Source organism: Equus asinus, chromosome 10 (genome assembly GCF_041296235.1).
Source record: "Equus asinus isolate D_3611 breed Donkey chromosome 10, EquAss-T2T_v2, whole genome shotgun sequence".
Lineage (NCBI taxonomy): Eukaryota > Metazoa > Chordata > Mammalia > Perissodactyla > Equidae > Equus > Equus asinus.
Window position 1 is genome coordinate 42474278 of NC_091799.1, and position 20225 is coordinate 42494502.

At 40.5% G+C, this 20225-nt stretch overlaps 2 protein-coding genes across 5 annotated transcripts in view; one reads left to right on the forward strand and one right to left on the reverse strand.

Annotated features, from left to right (window-relative positions):
• Positions 1 to 14577, forward strand: part of TEX10 (testis expressed 10) — a 56245-nt gene extending 41668 nt beyond the window's left edge. The window contains exons 12-15 of one of the 3 annotated variants that reach the window (XM_014842224.3): positions 5777 to 5857; positions 7464 to 7645; positions 12820 to 13030; positions 14209 to 14577. In XM_014842224.3, the coding sequence (XP_014697710.2) occupies positions 5777 to 5857; positions 7464 to 7645; positions 12820 to 13030; positions 14209 to 14322 (588 nt within the window). In that variant the 3' untranslated portion in view covers positions 14323 to 14577. Of the gene's footprint in view, positions 1 to 5776; positions 5858 to 7463; positions 7646 to 12819; positions 13031 to 14208 lie in introns of those variants that run through there. The other 2 variants (XM_014842229.3, XM_070519128.1) reach the window with 2 other exon arrangements.
• A 407-nt stretch (positions 14578 to 14984) lies between these two features.
• INVS (inversin) overlaps positions 14985 to 20225 on the reverse strand; it is a 142435-nt gene continuing 137194 nt past the window's right edge. For both annotated transcript variants that reach the window (XM_014842223.3, XM_070519127.1), the window contains 3 exons: positions 19630 to 19859; positions 18809 to 18883; positions 14985 to 16199 (listed from right to left, as the gene is read on the reverse strand). In XM_014842223.3, coding sequence (XP_014697709.1) covers positions 16051 to 16199; positions 18809 to 18883; positions 19630 to 19859 — 454 coding nt within the window. In that variant the 3' untranslated portion in view covers positions 14985 to 16050. The remainder of the gene's footprint in view (positions 16200 to 18808; positions 18884 to 19629; positions 19860 to 20225) is intronic.

Sequence of the window (20225 nt, forward strand, 5' to 3'; positions counted from 1 at the left end):
ATTTTTTAAATTGGGTCGTTTTCTTATTATTGAGTTTTAACAGTCCTTTATCAGATGTCTTTTGCAAAGATTTTTCTCCCAGTCAGTGGCTTGTCTTTTTATACTCTTGCCATTATCTTTTGCAGAGCAGAAGTTTTTAATTTTAATGAAACCTGTCTCACCAATTATTTCTTTTATGCGTTATGCCTTTGGTGTTATACCTGTAAAGTCATCATCATACTCAAGGTCGTCTAGGTTCCTTATATTATTATCTGTAAGAGTTTTAAAGTTTTGCATTTTACATTTAGGTCTGTTGAGATCCATTTTGAGTTAATTTTTGTGAGGGCTGTAATTTTTGTGTCAAGATTCATTTTTTTTGCATATGGATGTCTAATTGTTACAGCACCATTCATTGAGAAGATGATCTTTGCTTCATTGTCAAAGATCAGTTGACTGGGGGGGGGTCTCTTTGTGAGCTTTCTGTTCTGTTCCATTGATCTATTGGTCTATTCACCAATACCACATTGTTTTGATTATTGTTGCTTTATAGTAATTTTTTAAGTAGGGTAGTGTCAGTCCTCTGACTTTGTTCTTCAAGATTGTGTTGGCTATTCGGGGTCTTTTCCCTCCCTCTGTTAGAATCAGTTTGTGGTTATCTGCAAAGTGACTTGCTGGGATTTTGGCTGGTTTTGCATTGAATCCATAGATCAAGTTGTGAAGAACTGACATCTTGACAACGTTAAGTCTTCCTGTCCGTGAACGTGGAACATCCTCCATTTCTTTAGTTCTTCAGTTTCATTCATCAGAGTTTTGTAGTTTTCTTCATATAGGTCTTATACATATTTTGTTAGATGTATGCCAAAGTATTTCTTTTTTGGTAAGGTAATGTAATGCTAATGAAAATAGTATTGTGTTTTTAATTTCAAATTTCATTTGTTCATTGGTGATATATAGGAAAGTGATTGGCTTTTGTATATTATCATTGTATCCTGCAACCTTGGTATAATTGCTCATTAGTTCCAGGTGTTTTTTTGTCGGTTGTTTCAGATATTCTACATAGATGATCATGTCATCTTTGAACAAAGACTAGCCAATGAATTTTAAATTTTAGATATTGTATTTTTTATCTCAAGAACTTTTTTTTGTTTATCTTCTATGTGTCTACTTACAGTCACTTTTCTTTAACTACTTGGACATATTTATAATGGTTGTTTTAAAGTTCTTGTCTGCTAATTCTCTCATCTCTGTCATTTATGTTGATTGATTTTTCTCCTGGTTATGTGGCACGTTTTCATGCTTCTTGCCATGTCTAGTAGTTTTTGAGTGGATATTGGACAACAGAAATTTTATGTGGTAGATTTTGTTGTCTTCCTTTAAAGAGTGTTTTGCGTTGTTCTGGCAGGCAGTCAAGTTACTGAGTATCAGCTTTATCCTTTTCAGTCTTGTTTTTAAGTTTTGTTGGGTGGTTTATTAGACCAGGTAGCCTTGGCTAAGTCAAGGGTCAGCGACCTACAGCCTGTAGGCCAAGTCCAGGTTGGCCCTGTTTTTTGTACCACGCTTGAGCTAAGAGTAGTGTTTACAGTTTTTTAACAGTTGTTAAAACAAAAGAATATGTGACAGAATCTGTATGTGGCTTGCAAAGTCTAAATATTTAGTATTTGGTCCTTCACAGAAAAAATTTGCCAACCGCTGCCCTTAATTTAGCCTTATTATTAATGTGTTCTCTTTCTGAATATCATCTCAGTGACCTGAGTGCTCTGTGAAGACTCTCTGTCCTGGCTAGTTAGAACTCAGACATCTCTCTGCTCTCTTGGAGCTTTGGGAATTGTTTTGCTCACAGCTTCTGCTTGTTCTTTGGCCTCATGGAATTTCACCTTGTACCTGCACAGCCTTTATTCAGCAGTGTACCTGAGGAGACTGGTCTCTCTCAGGCAAGAGGATAAGAATTTGGCTTTGTCAAATGGCTTCTATCGGAGGACAGAGAATCCTGCCAACCTTCTGACCATCTTTTTGCAGGGCTGAATTGAGAAAATTGGAGAGCTCAGAGAGGTCTGATTCCCCTCCCCACCCAGCACTTCCCCAATTCTTAAGCTGCAGAAGCAGAGAGGCTTAAAAGCTAAGCCAGTAACCTCTGTGGCTCATGGTGCTAAAGAAACAATGATTAGGTAAACTTCCTGACTGGGAAGTGGGTTCGGGCTTCAGTGGACACACAGCTCTCAGTGCAGACTCTGAACTCTACACACATACACACACACCCCCACACACACACACCATGAATACAGGTTAAAGGAGAATTTCACCAGAGAATTGTTGAGGACCTCTGAAGACACTGACAACTATAAAACATTACTGAGAGATATTGAAGATGGCTTTATGAATAATGACTTTATAAAAAGTATTAGGTGCATGACATTTCTGTATATAGTCTGATAAAATTAGGTGGAAAATACTTCAACCTAGAAATTAAATGTACAAAACCTTAAGAAAAATAAGTCTTTATTTTTTTATTTGAAAAAAAAAAAACCCTTAATTTCCCCATGGGACCAAATTACCATGCCTCTTCTGGAACTTTGCAGTGCGGGGTCAGGGTTCTGATATGTGCAAGTTTCTGTTAACATAGTAATGTGCAGAAGTGAGGACTGCCTGCATATGTGTATGTTTGTGTATGTACACATATATGTATTTATATTAATACTTGGTTACCTTTATCTTGAAACAATTTGAAACTTAGAGAAAAATTCCAACTACAGTACAAAGAACTTTTGTTTTCCTAGACTATTTGACATAATGCGCATAGCCCATACTTTAGTGTATATGTCTTAAAAACAAGATCATTCCATTACATAAACACAACATAGTCATCAAAATCAGGAAATTAACATTAGTATATTGCTGTCATCTAATAGTTGTTCGGTAACATCCTCTACAGCAAAAAGATCCATCTGAAATCATTCATTGCATTTAGTTGTAATGTCTCTTTAGTCTCCTTTGATCTGGAATAGTTGCTCAGTCTTTCCTTATCTTTCGTTGACCCTGACACTTTTGAAGAACGCAGGACAGTTATTTCGTTAAATTTTCCTCAATTTGGTTTTGATTTATGTTTCCTCATGGGTAGATTCAGGTTATACAAATTTGACAGGAATGTCTCAAGTGATGCTGTGGTTTCTGATTGCATCCTGTCAGGTAGTGCATGGTTTTGATTCGTCCCACTAGAAATTCACTTTTTTTTTTTTTAAAGATTTTATTTTACTTTTTTTCCTTTTTCTCCCCGAAGTCCCCCAATACATAGTTGTATATTCTTCATTGTGGGTCCTTCTAGTTGTGGCATGTGGGACGCTGCCTCAGCGTGGTTTGATGAGCAGTGGCATGCCTGTGCCCAGGATTCGACCCAACGAAACACTGGGCCGCCTGCAGCAGAGCGTGGGAACTTAACCACTTGGCCACAGGGGGGCCAGCCCCTAGAAATTCACTTTGATCACTTGATTAAGTGGTGTCTGCCCACCTGTTCCACTGTTTACAGTTTCCCTTTTGTAATTGATATTTTATGAGGAGATACTTGGAAACAATGTAAATATCCCATTCCTTTTTTAGTCTTTGTTTTTCATTTATTTACTTGTGTTAGTATAATTTCCTGTTATATTCAGTGGGTTACAATTCCTTACTATCCTTTTTTTTTCTTAAAGATTTTTATTTTATTTTATTTTTTTGAAGGAAGATAAGCCCTGAGCTAACTGCTGCCAATCCTCCTCTTTTTACTGAGGAAGACTGGCCCTGAGCTAATATCCATGCCCATCTTCCTCTACTTTATATGTGGGACGCCTACCCCAGCATGGCGTGCCAAGCAGTGCCACGTCCGCACGCAGGATCCAAACCGGCAAACCCCGGGCTGCCAAGCGGAACGTGCGAACTTAACCACTGCACCACCAGGCCGGCCCCATTACTATCCTTATTTTGATGCTCTCATATTTGACATTGACACTCCCTTAAAAGTGGCTTCTTTGTCCTTTTGACGTGTCCTCATTTTTCTTTTAATACTTCCTTATTTTTTGTAGCACAAAGTGTTCTAGATTCACATTGTTTTCCCTGTCCCAGCCCTATAATAAGGTATTTCTTTAAAAAGCCCAGTTTTCCTTTAAGTGGAGAATGGTCTTTTAGAAACCGACTTCTGGAGTCGAGATGTGGTCGTTGCTATTGGATATTGCTGCTCCCAGACTCTCTCCCTGGACAGAAATCAGGAATTTAACACCACAGGGTTCTTTCTAGTTGTCTCCTTTTCCTCTTCTTGCTTTTTCTGATAGTGAGAAACCTGGCTTCCGTTATATTTAATATATTTACTTGATCAGTTCCTCTGTCCATAATCGATCTCCTTTTGGTGCCATCCCTCACCCACACAGGCATCTTCCTCACCCCTTTTGAGCTCCAACTCTCGGGACAGTCTGCCTCTATTTATTCACAGATAGCCTGCTCTGGGCCACTGCAGCTCTCACCCACTTCAGTGCTGACGTTTACGTAGTTCGGCTCCACCTAATGGCTTTACAACTGAATTGTCCAGGAAGGGAAGTGGAGGCAAAAGGGAAGGGATTAAGGGGGCTGGTCCTGTGGCCTAGTGGTTAAGTTTGGGCTTGCTCCATTTCAGGGGCCTGAGTTCACTTCTTGGGCAGGGACCTGCAGGGACCTACACCGCTCATTGGTGGCCATGTTGTGGTGGCGACCCAAATACAAAAAGAAGAAGATTGGCAACAGATGTTAGCTCAGACTGAATGTTCCTCAGCAAAAAAAAAAAAACAAACGGGAAGGATTAAGTGGTTATTATTGAATGGGCCTTTTCAGACATATTTACCTCTTATTAATGAAAATACACACTGCTCATTTTGAAGCATTGGCATTGCAATGCCATTGGAAGATGGCATTGGAAATATATTTACATTGTTACTTACAGGTTTAAAAGATAAGAAAAATTGCCATATGAAAACTCTGGGTGATAGCAGTCTGCAAGAGGTTTTACAGAGAAATAATGCATAGAGCTATTGATTTTTGAGGGTTGATTTGACAGTTCTCTTGATTTTAGCTTGACCTCTTCCTGAGTGATACTGTTCTTTCTACCAGTCTTATTTTTGTCTCTCCCTGTGACTTTTATGCATATTTCATTTTTGGCACGATACTCCATCAGCTTCTGGAATTGTGTTCTAATGTCTCTGAAGGACTTGATGCTGTCCTTCCCTCTTCTTTACTTGAGAACTTAGAAAATTAAAACTATTGGGGATTTGCTTCCCACTTCATATTTTTCTTCTTTTCCTCTAAACTGTTCTCTTTCTTTTACCTTTGGGGAAATGAGGCAGTGTTAAAATTAATTTGAACAGGGAGAATATTGGTATTTTCTGGATCATAAGTATTTTTCTATATGTTTTTCCACCAAATGGGTGTCAGCCCCTTGTTCACATGGCTCAGATCTTTCTATCGTAGCACTCACTTCATAGGAATAGAGTCTCTGCCTTGGCAGGTTGTAAGCTACTGGAGGGCTGTGAGAAGGAAGAGTTTCTCGTTATTTCATTCCTGGGCGTGGCACCTAACAGGACTAGCTCAGTGCTCAGTAGATGTTTAATGAATGAATTATTTGGAAAACTAACCCATATCTGAGGCTTGATTGTTTTGACCTTTGACATTTGCATCTTCACAGTCATTTTTTGTTGGAAACCTATTAACATGTAGAGCAGGTAGGTTTAAAAAAAAATCTGTTGAACTTGTTTCTGACCTAAAATGTCCCCATTTGGTTACTGGTTTTCTCCTTTTCTGACAGACAGTTTGTCACAGTTTATTGGTTATTCCTGCCCGAAGCCAGAGCTTTGACATCCTGCAAAGTGCCATCAGTAAGCATTTGGTAAATATACTTAAATTTTTTTTCTGTTACACAAAAAAAGAGATTCATTGGTAAAGATTGGGTTTGCCATAGCCAAGGAGTGAGTGAGTCTCCAGAAGTCTAAGCTTAATACATTCCATGGCCTTTCACAGCATGATGCTGTGGCAAGAACTGAGAAATCTTGGTGTTTTTCCTGGCTGCTAACTAATTAATTCTGTGCCCTTGGGAAAATCTCTTTTCCCAGGACCTTACTTTCTACATCTGTGCAATGAAGGACCTTGAAATTCTACCTCAGATCCTTCTGTCTTGTAATGCTTTAATTAACATGTGTCTGGTGTCAGTGTATTGTGAATCCAGCATCCAGACTGGGGTCTAATTTTCACCTAGAGCTTTGGGGTCTAAAGCTGGGATGTCACCTGGCAGGCTCAAGGCCTAGTCACTGGAAGCAGGGAGCTCAGCCATGAGCCTGACTTGTCTTCTGGCCAGTCTCTTGTTCCCTCGGTATTAAATTCACACTAGGTATGCCTGGGTTTTTGCTTTTAACTTCTTCCAGTGTTTCCACTTTGACCGCTGGCTTTTATTATAATAATTTATTAAGTGCAAGGAAGGGATCACAAACTTTATCTTCCAGGGACTTTCACCTGTTTGGATAATTTTTCAGGCGTATCTATTCCCTCTTTTCTTAAAATATTATTTTCCTTAAGTTGGAAGAGTACTGCTTTGAATTCCCAGTGCTCTTTTCTCCCTGCTCTCAAACTTCCAATCCTTAGCCCGTGTGTCTCCAAAGATCCCCACTTTTTTTTAACCTCCACTCCAGAAATCTGTGCCCTCCTTTGACTACATTCATTATTCTAGTAAAATAGCAACAGGCCAGTCTGTCTTGGCCACTATTTTCAGACAGGCTGATGGAAAGGTTAAGACCTCACTGCCTGCAGGTTTTTTTTAGGATTACTCAGCAGTAGTTTCCAGGAGATTTAAACCATGCTTACATACAGTTACAGGTTAGAGGCCACCTTAAAGACAGTTTATATTGTATAGTCCAGATGAATTAGCATGCCATGATGTCCTTATCTGGGTTTGGGGGCAGTGAAGCAGTCAAGTGTCAAGTATAGTAATATCTTACTGACTCCAGTACAGGCATTTTCTTTAGTCATGTCTGAATGACCAGCTAATCAAAGGGCAGGGGAAGGCTAATTGTAAAATGAACTCTGATTTGTACGTTTAATTACCAGGGATGGGGGAGGTGCCAGATATTAGAGTTCTCTAGTCTGAATTATCTAAATATCATATGATATGTGTGATTTTTTTTTTTTATCAAGATTTTCTTTGGATGCACGAAAGAATACTTTTAAATAATGGTATTTCTGACCAGTAGAAATTGTAACATCTAGAAAATTTTAGAAGACTTGGTCTTGAAGGGGAGGCAATGGATTGGGTTAATAGTACTTCTTGAGCTTGCATCTTTTCAAAGTCATTTAATGTAGGAATTAAATTCTCAAAGGAAAACAGGATCTTAAGATGTGGCAGGTGGCCTGTATTAGATAGTCTCCAGGTAATGGGGTTTGGTTTTATCGTGGGGAGAGGGTGTGCTGTGAAGAGGTCATTAATCTCATTTTTCTCTACCTAGGTTGGGCTGACTGTAATTCCTGATAGCACAGCTGGCTGTGTCTTGGGTGTTATCTGTAAGCTCCTGGATCATACGTGTGTACTGAGCGAGACTCTGCTGCCCTTTTTGGCTTCTTGTTGCTACAGTCTTCTTTATTTTCTGCTCACTTTAGAGAAGGGAGAAGCAGAACATCTAAGAAAGAGGTAATAGTTTTTGTGTTCTTCAGCTATAATTTTTTCCCCTACCTGTTCCACTCCCCTCTCCCCCAGTCAATTATCAATCAATAAATTTTAAAAAATAAGAGCATGAAAGAGAATTAGATTTTGGCAACATCTTAAATTCTCTTTCACAGTTTGTATAAATCTAGTTGGCTTTTTCTTTGTTCTTTCATGAATCCCCTTTGTGTTGTGAGAATTCTTAGTTTTTGTTTTTTCCTTTAAGCTACAAATTTGAAAAGTTAGATGGCGTTATAAAGTTTCTCAAGAGCTTTCCTTATTAACATTGCTGTAGGTCTAGCAAGAAAAAATTCTGCCTTTAGAAGGATGGGCTTAGTACAAGCCTTTGTGTTTTGTTTTCGGCTTCATTAGAACTAGCAGAGTGGAATTTTTATATTCTTGGATTTAAGGAAATTTTTCTAAGATGCTAGTGTTTTTAATTAGTCAGTGTTTCTGCTCCTATATAATACTGAGACTAAAGCTTCTAGATACTTTGGAAGATTTTACTTTAATTTTAAAAAATATTCTCACGCTTATGTTCTTATTGATATGCCTGTTACAGTTCATTGCAGAAGGTTTTTAAAAATCTAACAGATGAGTAAATATAAAAAAATAAAAATCATTCAATCACCTGTAAAGATTTTGATGTTTGCCTTTCTAGTCTTTTCTGAACTTTTACTGTCGTAAAAATATATCATACATATGATTGTATAAAACATTTATATAGTTTAAAGAGTAAGTATAAACTAAACATCCATTTAATCAACCTCCAGTTTCAGAAATAAATAGAATATTGTCAGCACACGCACTCTCCTTGACCATCCGTAGTTACGTTTCTCTTCTATATCCCCCAGAGATCATTGGAAGGAAGTTAATCGCTTCCTTGCCTTTTTATTAAAAAATTTTATGTGTACTTGTAAACAGTATCATTTTTGCTTTTGCGTATTTTAAGAATTTTATATAAAAGGAATCATATGCATTTTTTGTGATTTGATTCTCGTGACTGTGAGAGTCGTTCATGTTGATTCAAAAATATGTTACATTCATTTTTGTTTCTTTATACTGGGGTGAGGGGTCAGCAAACTTCTTTCTCTAAAGAGTCGGATAGTAAATATTTTATGTATTTTGGGCCATAAAGTCTCTTGTCAGAGCTACTGAGCACGGCTCTGGTGGTGTGAAAGCAGCAACAGATAACATGTAAATGAATGGGTGTGGCTGTGCTCCAATAAAACTTTATTTACAAATACAGGCTGTGAGCTGCACTGGCTGTGGTACAGGGCCCTTGCTCTATAGTGTTCTGTTATATGAAGGTACCATAACATATCCATTTTACTGTCAACAGACATTTGGATTTTTTCTGCTATGTGTGTTTGTGTGTGTGTATATATCTAAAATTTTGTAGATTTCACTGTAAAAATGCTATAAAATTTACATATAAACAGATTTGATGGCATTTTTCTTTCACATCATCGAACTTTAGGTCTGATAGATCAAGAAAAGGCTTTATAAATAGCAAGGAACTTCTCAGGCTTCTAAAAATTTTATAATAAGCATTCCCATTTGTGAAATGTGTATATTGCTGTTGGTCATTTCCTGTCACTTGAAATATAGCCCTTTTATTAAACACTTTGATGAGAAGTTTCAAAGATCTTTTGTAGTTTCTTATAGTGGAACATCCTGCCTTGACTTTATGTGGCTGGACTGGACAAAATTCAATGTGTGTAATAGTATTTGCCTGTTTAAAATGTCTAGTTTTTTTTAAAAGATTTTATTTTTCCTTTTTCTCCCCAAAGCTCCCCGGTACATAGTTGTGTATTTTTGGTTGTGGGTCCTTCTAGTTGTGGCATGTGGGATGCCACCTCAGCGTGGCTTGATGAGTGGTGCCATGTCCCCGCCCAGGATTTGAACCGGCAAAACTTTGGGCCACTGAAGCGGAGCGCACGAAGTTAACCAGTCTGCTACGGGGCTGGCCCCCCTAAAATGTCTGGTTTTAAAAGTGTTTTATACTGGGTAGTGGAAAGGTTGATATTACCAGGATCCTATGCATCTCTCAGAATGACATTACTTAGTCACAATGAAGTGTTGGCAACCAGAGTCTTAGATGCTTAAATTTCCCTTTGGGGCTATTCCTACCCCCTGGAGAAGGTGTCTGTAAGATTACAAATAATGAGAGTGCCAGTCGATTGACTGGGAAGCTCTGATTTCACAAGTGCTGGCCAAAAAATCGGGCTTGACCAATTTGAGTCTTTAAAACTGTGGCCACTGTACTTTGAACTCTTCTCTTGTCTTCTGGACTCATTGTCAGTAATGAAAAATCTACTGTTTGAGCCCTCTTGGTTTGTAGGTAGTAATCTATTCTTTTCTAAGGTTCTACTGTTTCTTTATCTTTGTTGTGTTTTAGGTTGGGATGTGTTAGTGTAGGTTTGTTGTTATTTGTCCTGCTTGAGACTAGTGTGCTCCTTTACTCAAAAGACTCACTGTTTTTCTTCAGGTCTGGGAAGTACTGTTATTATTTCTATTACCTCCACCATTGTTTCTATTCTCTCCTTTTAAAAACTCTTTTTAGGGGCTGGCCCAGTGGCCCAGCGGTTAAGTTCACACGTTCCACTTCGGCAGCCCAGGGATCGCCGGTTCAGATCCCAAGTGCATACCTGTGCACTGCTTGTCAAGCCATGCTGTGGCAGGCATCCCACATATAAAGTAGAGGAAGATGGGTATGGATGCTACTCAGGGCCAGTCTTCCTCAGCAAAAAGAGGAGGAGTGGCAGCAGATGTTAGCTCAGGGCTTATCTTCCTCAAAAAAAAATAATAATTAAAAAACAATAATAAAAACTTTTTAAACAGGGAGCTTCTCATTCTGTCCTCTATCTTTTAACATCTTCCACTTTACTAATTCTCTTATTTAACCCTTCTATTAAGTTTTTATCAGTTGTTTTCTTTTCTTTGATCTATTTTGCGTTTTTATTTGGCTCTTTGTCATTCTTCCTTGTTCTCGATTTATGGTGTTGCTTTAAAGCTCCTGTCAGTTTGTTCTGCACGTTCCTTTTTTCTCTGGTGTAGGAGTTCTCCCTTATTTTGGGGAGCAGGTGGAACTCAGGAGATTGTTATTCACGGGGTTGAAGAGACTCGTGTTTTGGGCTGTGTACCTGTACTCTTGAGTGCATCTTTTATGAGAGTTCTGTGTAGACCTCGCTATGGGACAGCGAGGTCACATTTGCATTTTCCTGGCTTCCAGCTCTATGCAGGGAGCCCAGTTCTAGCTTCCTCTCTCCCACACCTGGGGCCTGAAGCCTCAGCTTCTAACACTGTTAGCTCATGAAAACCCAGTCCTAAAATCCTACATCCAGTTCTCTACGCCTGTTGGGAATCTTTATATGACTTCTGTCTGTTTCTGGCACCTAGAGGTTTCACCCACTCTGGCTTTTGACCTTGGCTCTGTATCTTTTTAAAAATTATTTTATCTGTATTTCTCTGTGTTTGGAGTAGAAGGCGAGGTTGGTATTATCTGATCGGAATATATCAGAAGTTTACAGAGTTAGCTGAACTGACACTTGTATGCAAGATGTTGAACTTCCTTCAGTTTCTGTAGCGTGGTTTAGAACCACTGCTTTATCTCGAACTGAAACCTCAGCTTCGTTGGTCCCAGTTATGTCCTTTGAACACTTTATAGAATGAGCAAAATTATTCTTGTACGTGACAACTCTTAGAAAACCCTAAGAATGGCTGTTCATATGCTCTTTCTCCCATCACTTGTGGTACCCAGGTCTCTTGTATTTCTCTTTGGCTTGACAGTTTTCTTTAATTGTGGTGTGTGAAGGTGGAATCCTGAACTTTACTCATCTATTCACTGGACTTCTATTTGGTGTGATGTAGAATCCATAAGTCCTTTTAGCACAGTATTGATCAGCAATTATTTGAAATCCAGTCAAGTTAAAGTAGAAAATGAATATATTGCACCTTTACAGGAGTAACTTATAAAACCCAAGGGCTAGGTATTGTAGCAGTAGGAGTTTGAAACCCAGCAGGAAGCAAAGTAGCTTTCTGTATTTTTTCGTTTTTCTTCTGGATTGTATAGGCTATCTGTGAGCCTTTGCCTCCTTATTAGCAATGTCTACGGTCTTGGCTTTCTCTTTTTTCCTTGCACATGGCTATCCTAGCCTGGCTTTGCGTGAGTCAACAGGCTGAATAAAGTCTCTTCAAAGAAGAGGATCTAGTTGGCTTAGAATGGACTCAGTGTCCACCTTTGATGCAATTGCTGTATGTGAAGTTGAGGAGGCTGGTCAGAGGGTGAACGGGCCGCTCCTTCTACATCTGGAAGTAGTCAGGTTCTCTTAGAAAGATTGGGGGCCTGGCAGGATTACACAGTCCTGGTACAGAAACTGTGACAGACTAAGGTCAGAGCCATTAGCAGCCAGTGGCCTCTTCCTCTAAACAGATATTGCTCTATTAACACCGTTCTAGAATGTGGTTAGTGTAGCTACCAGTCGCCTCACCTCTATCATAAAACAGTTTTGTTCCTGCTCTATAAAGACACCAAGAGAATGATGTTGAGTGAAATTTGGCTTTATCGTCTCTGGCCTTCTGTGACTAGTAGTGCAGCAGTAGTCCCCTTACTTGCTACTTTCTGAATCCTTTTTGGTTCCTTTGAGTCCATCTTCTCTGTAAATCTGCCCTGTTCTAAAACATTAAAGAGGCTCAGAATTCAGGTCCTAGGTGAAGCTACTTTAGACCTTTATGAAGTTCTTTTCTTCCCTTTTTCCTAGTGGGATACTCTTTTCCTTTTTGGTGTTATGTAAGACAGTTGAATAAGGTTCAGTGCTAGGTAACAGTATGCATGTTCATTCTGTTCTCTGGCTAGTTCTCTGTTATATATGATCACTAGGGCTTCAAGAATGTCTTGAATGTTAAGCCTGGGACAGTGCTGGTTGCTAGGCTTCCTGGAACCCTTTAAATAGCGAGGAGCAGCTAATTCTTCACTGAATTTGCTTATTTAGCTCTGATGAAACCCAGTTCTTATTTTTATCTTATTTTTGGGTTATGGGGTTTTAATCAGAACACCGTGTTTCTTAAAAGGACATTTTCAGTTTTGGGAAGTGTGGAAAGGGCACTTTTCCCCCTGTGTGTGTTGGCTCACTGATGCATTTCTGTCTCTCTTATTCTAGGGACAAGCTCTGGGGGGTCTGTGTCTCCATCCTGGCTCTCCTGCCTCGAGTCCTCAGGTTGATGCTGCACAGCCTGCGGGTGAACAGAGCTGGGCCTGAGGAGCTCCCTGTCGTGGGCCAGCTGCTTCGCCTGCTGCTTCAGCACGCACCCCTCAGGACTCACATGTTGACCAATGCCATCCTGGTGCAGCAGATCATCAAGAATATCATGGTAAGAAGCATGGACAAGGGCTCTATACTGTCAATACTAGAAAGGATTCATGGACAAGGCATGGGGGGTGCTCTTGGGGAGCCAGGCTTTCTGTGCATTTCCTGATTCCTGGAATTAAGCTCAGTATGGTGACTTCCCAGGACTTCCTCTGCAGTCTAGTACCTGTCACTTAGCCAGGGCAATGTCTTTGATCTAAGAATCTAAGAAAAGCCTTAAAATACTGAAACTGAATTAAGGTGGCAGGCAGCTCGTTGGGAAAGGTACAGGCATCAGAGTTATTCCTGCCTGGCTTCTGGTACAGACTTGATTAACTGTGATAGTTTGGCAAGGTTTTTTAAAAACCTACTTAAGCTGCCTTTCCTAGCTGTAGAAATGGAAATAATAGAAATTTCCTTGGGTTTTGGTGACCGTTAAATGAGATAATCCAAATAATGTTTTTAGTATAGCTAACATTTATTAAGTGCTCACCAAATGCTAGCTGTCATTAGGGAAATTATTTGGCAGTAATAAATTTTAGGCCAATCTCTAGTCACTTAGTTCACCGGAGAGTAAGAAGAAGTTGGAAGAAGGAAGTCACAGCTTCAGCTTTGTCTAGAGCTTGGTTCTCTGTGTTGTGGAGGCAGCTCTGTTATCTAGGATTCCTTTTGGTGTTTTTGGTTTGGGAGAGTTAGAGGGTTTTTTGTATAGGTATTTGATTGGGGGGTTTATTAATTGGTATATATAATAATAATTCAGAAATAGTAGAAGGGAAGAAAAGTCAAGAATTTGGATTATTCTGAGGTTAGAGAATCAGCTCACCTCCATAAGGAAGAGAATGACAGGACTTGTCAGGCGGCTCTGTGGAAGTATTCTCAGTTGATTTGAGTGCAGAGAGCGAGAGACTAGAATGCCAAGGGGGGGGAGTCTGGAGCGTAGGATTGTTGATGGTGAAATTTCATTAGTCTCTAGCATGTATGGGAGGGCACAGACCAAACGAGAAACCGGTAGTACTTGTACTTGAGGTCGTAACTAGGAATTTTCGCTGCCTGTGGTAATGCCCAGTTAATAGATCCCCTTTTCCAGTAAGATTTCCTGTGGTGACTTACAGATGAGGATACTGTTCGTTTGGGTGTGAAGAATACGGTGAGGAGCACAGCGGTTCGGGTGCAGTTGTCACATTGCTGTTGTTTTCTCTGCAGACGCTGAAGAGCGGGGGCATTCAGGAGCAGTGGCTCTCAGACTTACACTATTGCTTCAGCGTGTGCGTCACCGGGCACCCCCAGGGGCCCAGCGCCTTGAGCGCGGTGTATTGAAGTAGCACCGTGGCGCCTCCTGTCGGAAGTTGTTTATCCACATCTATCTAATTTTGAAGAGAGACTGATGTACTAAATGTTTGTCATTAAAGCTCAACTTTTAAAGAAGTTGTTTGTGAACCTTCCTTTGCACTAAGGTAGGAAAATAACGCAGGCTGGCTTCCTGGCCTCGCATGTGGTGCCTGGTTACAGGTGGTAGAGTATTTTGTATTTCATAGGAACTGAATATTTACAAAATACAGATTGATGATATGGTATCTTCTGTTATTTACTAAGAAATTAGCTGACGCGTTGTGATCCCATCTCGGCAAACCTCATTCTTTGTTCTCAGCTCCAGGTCGTGCATACAGCAGCAGAAACCAGTTTTTTCTTTTGTTTTGTTTGGGAGCTGTTCCCTTCTCCATCATGACATTCAGCTTCTCACTGCGGCTGGAGCTCTGTTGTTCACGGAGGTGTTCCGGCCTCCGGGCAGGGGCAGGAGCTGCAGACAGTCCGCGCTTGTTTGGGACTTTCCTTTACCTAACAGCGCTTGTCTGATCTAGGTAACTCTGCTGTCAATTGAGTTCTACTAAGGAGCCGTTATAGTTCTTTAAAAATTGCCAACTATATATAGTGATTTATATGATATTTTCATAATTATGAAATAATTAGCAAACTAACAATCAAGGTAATTAAGTTAACACTTTATTGCTCTTTCCTATTTCTGTCAGGACAGGGTGGCAGTAATCTGAAGAAAATAGAAGCAGTCCTAGGAATATTTGTGAGCCTGATGTGTAACTCTTTATGCCTCCTGTCTGCATTCTTTCCTACAGCTTTGCCCTTAAAAGTGTGAAGAAGCCGACAACCACTGGATTTTAATTTAAACCAGGCATTCTTAGAGAGCTAGAATGTTTACAGGTAGCACAGTTTCTCCTGCCAATAGGGGGATGGCATTTTGACAAGATTGCTCACCTCTGCAGGTCAGACAGAAAATATAAGTGGAACGTTAAGGCCTGGACTGGAACCTTGTGCATGAATGGTCTGGTCTGTAAACCTGCCCGACTGATTCCTTAGTGCCCAATACTGCTGCTGGTGCTCAGTGACGAGAACACCATTCTGAGAGGAGGAGGCAGCAACCTGTGGCCTTCAGAGGCCAACATGGGAACTGTAAATGTAAGGAATCAACAGTATACCTCTTATGGTCTTGCAGTTTCTAAAAGCAAAGGCTGGATTATGATTCTGGTCTAAAATTTAAAACTAATAATATTGGAATAACAGGATGCGGTATCTCTAAGGAAGTTTGTTGCATTAGATTCCAGAAAAGTAGTGAAACAAGGCAGCTACTGTAGGACAGGCTCCTCCTCATCTGATTCCAGTTCTTCACTGGAACCAAAACACCAGGCCAGCAGCAGCTGGCTGGCCGAAATCCCAACCCAGCAGCCTCTTTAGCACCTATGTTCTTAGTGTTACTTAGACTTTACCGTTAATTATAAATTCTTCTTTCCAGCTGTCGTGACTGAGGTGAAGGCAGACAGCTGGGCAGTTTTGCACAGGCATAGTTTCCCCTGGTCCTTGAGCTCAGGCTAAGAGAATTTATAAAACAGTGCTGTGTGAGAGCAGAAAGAAAACATTCTGACATTCTCTTTCAGTTGTTAACGCGTTTTCAGGCCAGTAAGGCTGCAGGCATGGGTATTAACGTTTTCCCAAGATGTCAGAGATAATGAGCGGAGAATTAGCACTCTGCACTAGCTATTCCAGCGCCCCTGGACACAGTCTTCCTCCGCAGGCGGTCGAAGCTTTTGTTTTGTTTTTTGATTGAATAGCTGATTGCAGGTTGTAAGAAAAATTCTTTGATCTTCCACTGTTCTCAGAGAGGTGTATGTACTGCAAGTTGCTCACTGTTAAAAACAAATACCAGATTGATATTCAGGTTATTAAAAGCAAATACCAGATCGATGTTCAGGTTATTAAAAGCAAATACCAGATTGATGTTCACGATGTTGGCTGAAGGGAAGAGTTCATTGGTGGTGAGAAAAAAGGGTTTAGGTTTGGACTATCTGTGGGGCTAAATAAAGTGATGGGCAGTTTATTGTAGCAACTGGATGACGTATCAGCCTTGCATTTTCCATCATCTCAGAGATACATGACATCTCTTCAAGGAAGAACCTTGACTTGGGGGGGGGCCCTGCTTGAGGAGCTGGAAGTGAGACGTGGGTCTTCAGTCTGCCTGGAATAACTGGTATGGTGTCTCTCTCTGACATAACACAGTGCAAACCTACATACACACGTACCTATCTCTTAACTTTCCATGTGCCACACACTTGGCCATATAGTCCTTTCTAGAAAATAGGTTCCTTTGCAAACTATGCAGATGATAGACTGATGGGCATATTAAACTTGACATGGATTTTTTTAGGCCTTTTCATGACTTTGAAATTACAAACTTATAGAATGCCACAGTTGGGAAACATTAGTGGTGCACTCAGCCCTCTCATTTCACAAATGAGGACACTGGGGCCCGAATGGTTGAGACCTTGCTGAGGCCGTACTGCCATGTGTTGCTCCAGACTATGGAGCAAAGACACAAACATGAAAGGTGAGTTGCTTAAAAACTTACAAACATTTGTCTTACTTTTTTCTCCAGGTTTTATTACTGTTACTTCAATAAAGTTATTTTAAGGTGAACTACTGTTTGGAACTCTGGCGTGTTTTTTGCTGCCTGTACTGTATCAAGTGTTGAGTTGCCTGCATATCCTTCTGTAGGTGGGCAGGAATATCCTGTGTTCATACCAGGGGGTACTGTTACTAGCAATCACTTAAGCCATGGTTATTCCATTCATTGGAATGGATTTTTTTTCACTCAAGATGACTATTTACATACATCAAATTCTTTGAAAGATCGTCTTGTACATTTTTGCTCCTCTCGTAAGAGGTAAAGGCACTACTGAAGTCTCCCCCGAGGTGGAGGCTGGGAGCAAGAAGCTCTCATCAAATATTTGAGCGCCTTCCATGTGCCAGACTTCCTAAAGCTAAACCGAACAGTGAGCAAATGAGAAGATCCTTACCCCATGGAATTCTCAAAGCAAAAAATGAACTGACGTATCTGCAAGGTGAAGACCAAAATTAATGACTTCTCCTTTTTGGTTCATTTGGACACCTGTGATTCCACATTGCAGAAACTTGTATCTATGTCCACGTGCTCATTTCATGTTTTCCATATAAAACTTACAGGCAGCTAACTAGCTAGCAGCTCTGTCTGACCATTAGCCACCTTAACTTACTAATGGTGAATGTGGGTGGATGGGTCTAATAAAACATTGTGTTCCCCCAAGTTTAGGCTTAGGAAATGATTCTCTTCAGTCCTTGTCCATTTTCAAACCAATCAGAATTATTTGTGTCAGACAAACAAGCTGTTCATGTGAAATCATAAGAAACCATTAAGTATTTCTTTGAATTTGTTTATTCTGTTCTCATTTTATGCTGCTAAACACCCTCACTTTTAAAGATTTCTGATTGTCTCGAGAAAAATCCAGGACTAAGTGAAAAATGCTCTGATTATCTAATTTATTTAATTATTTAAGTACTACTCTGATAGTTATATATGACAGTTGTGTTTTTGAAACATCTTCAATTCACTCAAGTATAATGAGAATTTTTTTTTTTTAATATAGAACTATGGGCCTTGATGTTTTTGAAAGTTTCTAACCACCCCACCCACGACTCCCTGGTCAGCTTGGCTGTGTTACATGAAGTGCCCAACTCTTATCAAAGATTTGGCAGTAATTACCCCGTCCCACCACCTCCAGGTTTTCCCCCCATCAAAAAGTAAATGAATGTTAAAGTTCGTGCTGACAGTCATTGTTCACCTTCCCAGCTGCACTCTGTTCCTGCAGGATGACTGTGGATCAGGGAGGGTGAGGGAGTGTGTTGCCATAGCCACCCACGAGCAACCCTGGACCTGGCATTAACTGCTGACAGCACTGAACTTATCACCCAAATTTAATGCTGGTGTGAATGAAGGGGCTCTGAGTAAAACACTCTTGTCTTGTGGCTGAAAAGAAAGTTCCCTGAGCTGCTCTTGGATGAGTGAAAATGTGCACAGCTGAGCCTGAGCTGAACATGCTATTAAATATTACACATCTTTATGGAGTAGGTCCTAAAAGGCAAAAGCCAGAATTTGTGGTAAAGGACTTCTTGTCATCTTTGGGAAGGAACTGGAGGATCCTAATGTGAAACCAAAATGAAACAAGAATTCCCAAGGTATTACTTTGAAGAACGATAGCATTATCATTTCTCCCTTCCTTTATGTGAACAAGTTTCTACTGGAGGTAATGTTAGCTTTTATTTGGAAAATAACTTGCCCCTTATAGAGACAGATGTTGACTGCAGTAACAACTCCATGAAACAGGGATGAAACCCATGCCTAGTGGAAATCAAAATGACCTTTGGGAACCCCTGGCCATCTCTGTTCTAACGTTTTTTTTGCCAGTGTAGTGGTTTGCCTTACCCGAGTTGAGACGCAGCACAGAATGGGCTTTTGAAGATCTTGTGGGATGATGTACTTTCCCTTCTTGAGAACAACCTGCAATCAACCAACAATAATCATGTATCTCTGACCATGAGAGCTGTGGCCTGACCAGGTTCTGAATTCTTTGTTGAGGTGAAGGCTTGAGGCTTCAGGTGTCTGCCAAGATAAATTAGGCATGGTATGGAAATACCATGTAGACCCAGGGTCAACTCCTGAGATTTTCCTGCCTGTTCACAGATTTGTTTCTAAAGGTGCCTCAGCTCAACTTTTTTCTGTTGGGGAGCCAGCCAGACTTGTTGCCTGCTGACTTTATTTGGATGGGCTCTTTCCAGAGGTGAAAATATTTCAATTTGTAGCAGTTCATCTGCTAAACATGTATTTACTGCGGTGCTTGGTCTGGGGCATTCCCACAGATGGACAACCCTGTACTATCTTAGCATAGGAAAGGTCAAAGTGAGGCAGGCAAGGTTGGTCTGTGCCTGGATTCCTCCAAGTGGACAATGTAAGGGGAAGAACCAAGCAATGGCCTGGAGAGATGGTGAGGCTTTCAGTCATGGAGCCCAGCAGAGAAGCTCTTTGTTGTGATGCCAGAATGTCTTATGAAACCAATTCTGACCCAGAATTGCTGGGAGGGAGGCACTCAATGTGGTGCTGAGGATTCTCTTGGTGCCTGGAGGTATAATAAAGTTCCTACCTGAATGGAGGTTTGCCCAATGTAATTAAATCCCATTCCAGATTATGACATGACACTCTCTGGGGGTGCTAATTGTAAACTACAAAGTGCCCAGAAGGATAGTTACCATAGATTTGCTTGAGCACAGAGTGCCTGGTGGACTTTGTGCCCGAGATGCCCTTGGATGGACTCTTGGTGGTCCTGCTTACTGCGATAATCTTTGGGGGTTTTACTTGCAGTTCCTTCCTCCAGACCTGGAGGAGCAATACCATGCACTCTTGGTTCCATCTGTCCATATCTCTGGCTCCAAGCTGCTTCATGTGCAGAAGGTGGGACAGGTGCTTCCTGAGCTGATAGCTGGCGGGGTCAGAGGAGGGAAGAGGCTTTAAGATCATAGTACTAAGAAAACTGAATTTCCTTAAGGTTCTTAGAAGCTTTAGGAATGTATTTGCTGAACTCTTGGGAGACCAGTCAAGGTCCCATTCATAATTTCAGTGGTAGTATGTTGAATTCTTTTTCCATCAAACATTTCCTGAACAAGGAATAAGATGAGTCCCTGCCCTCAAGGTGGGACAGGCCAATGTGTAAACAAATAAATGCCATGTGAGAAGCACTATGTGAGAGTGAGGAGCTAGATAGCATGAGACACATGTGGGACTGATAATTTGTGGTGGTTTGGTAAGGCTTTTACAAGGCTGATGTTTGTGCTGGGTTTTAAAGGAT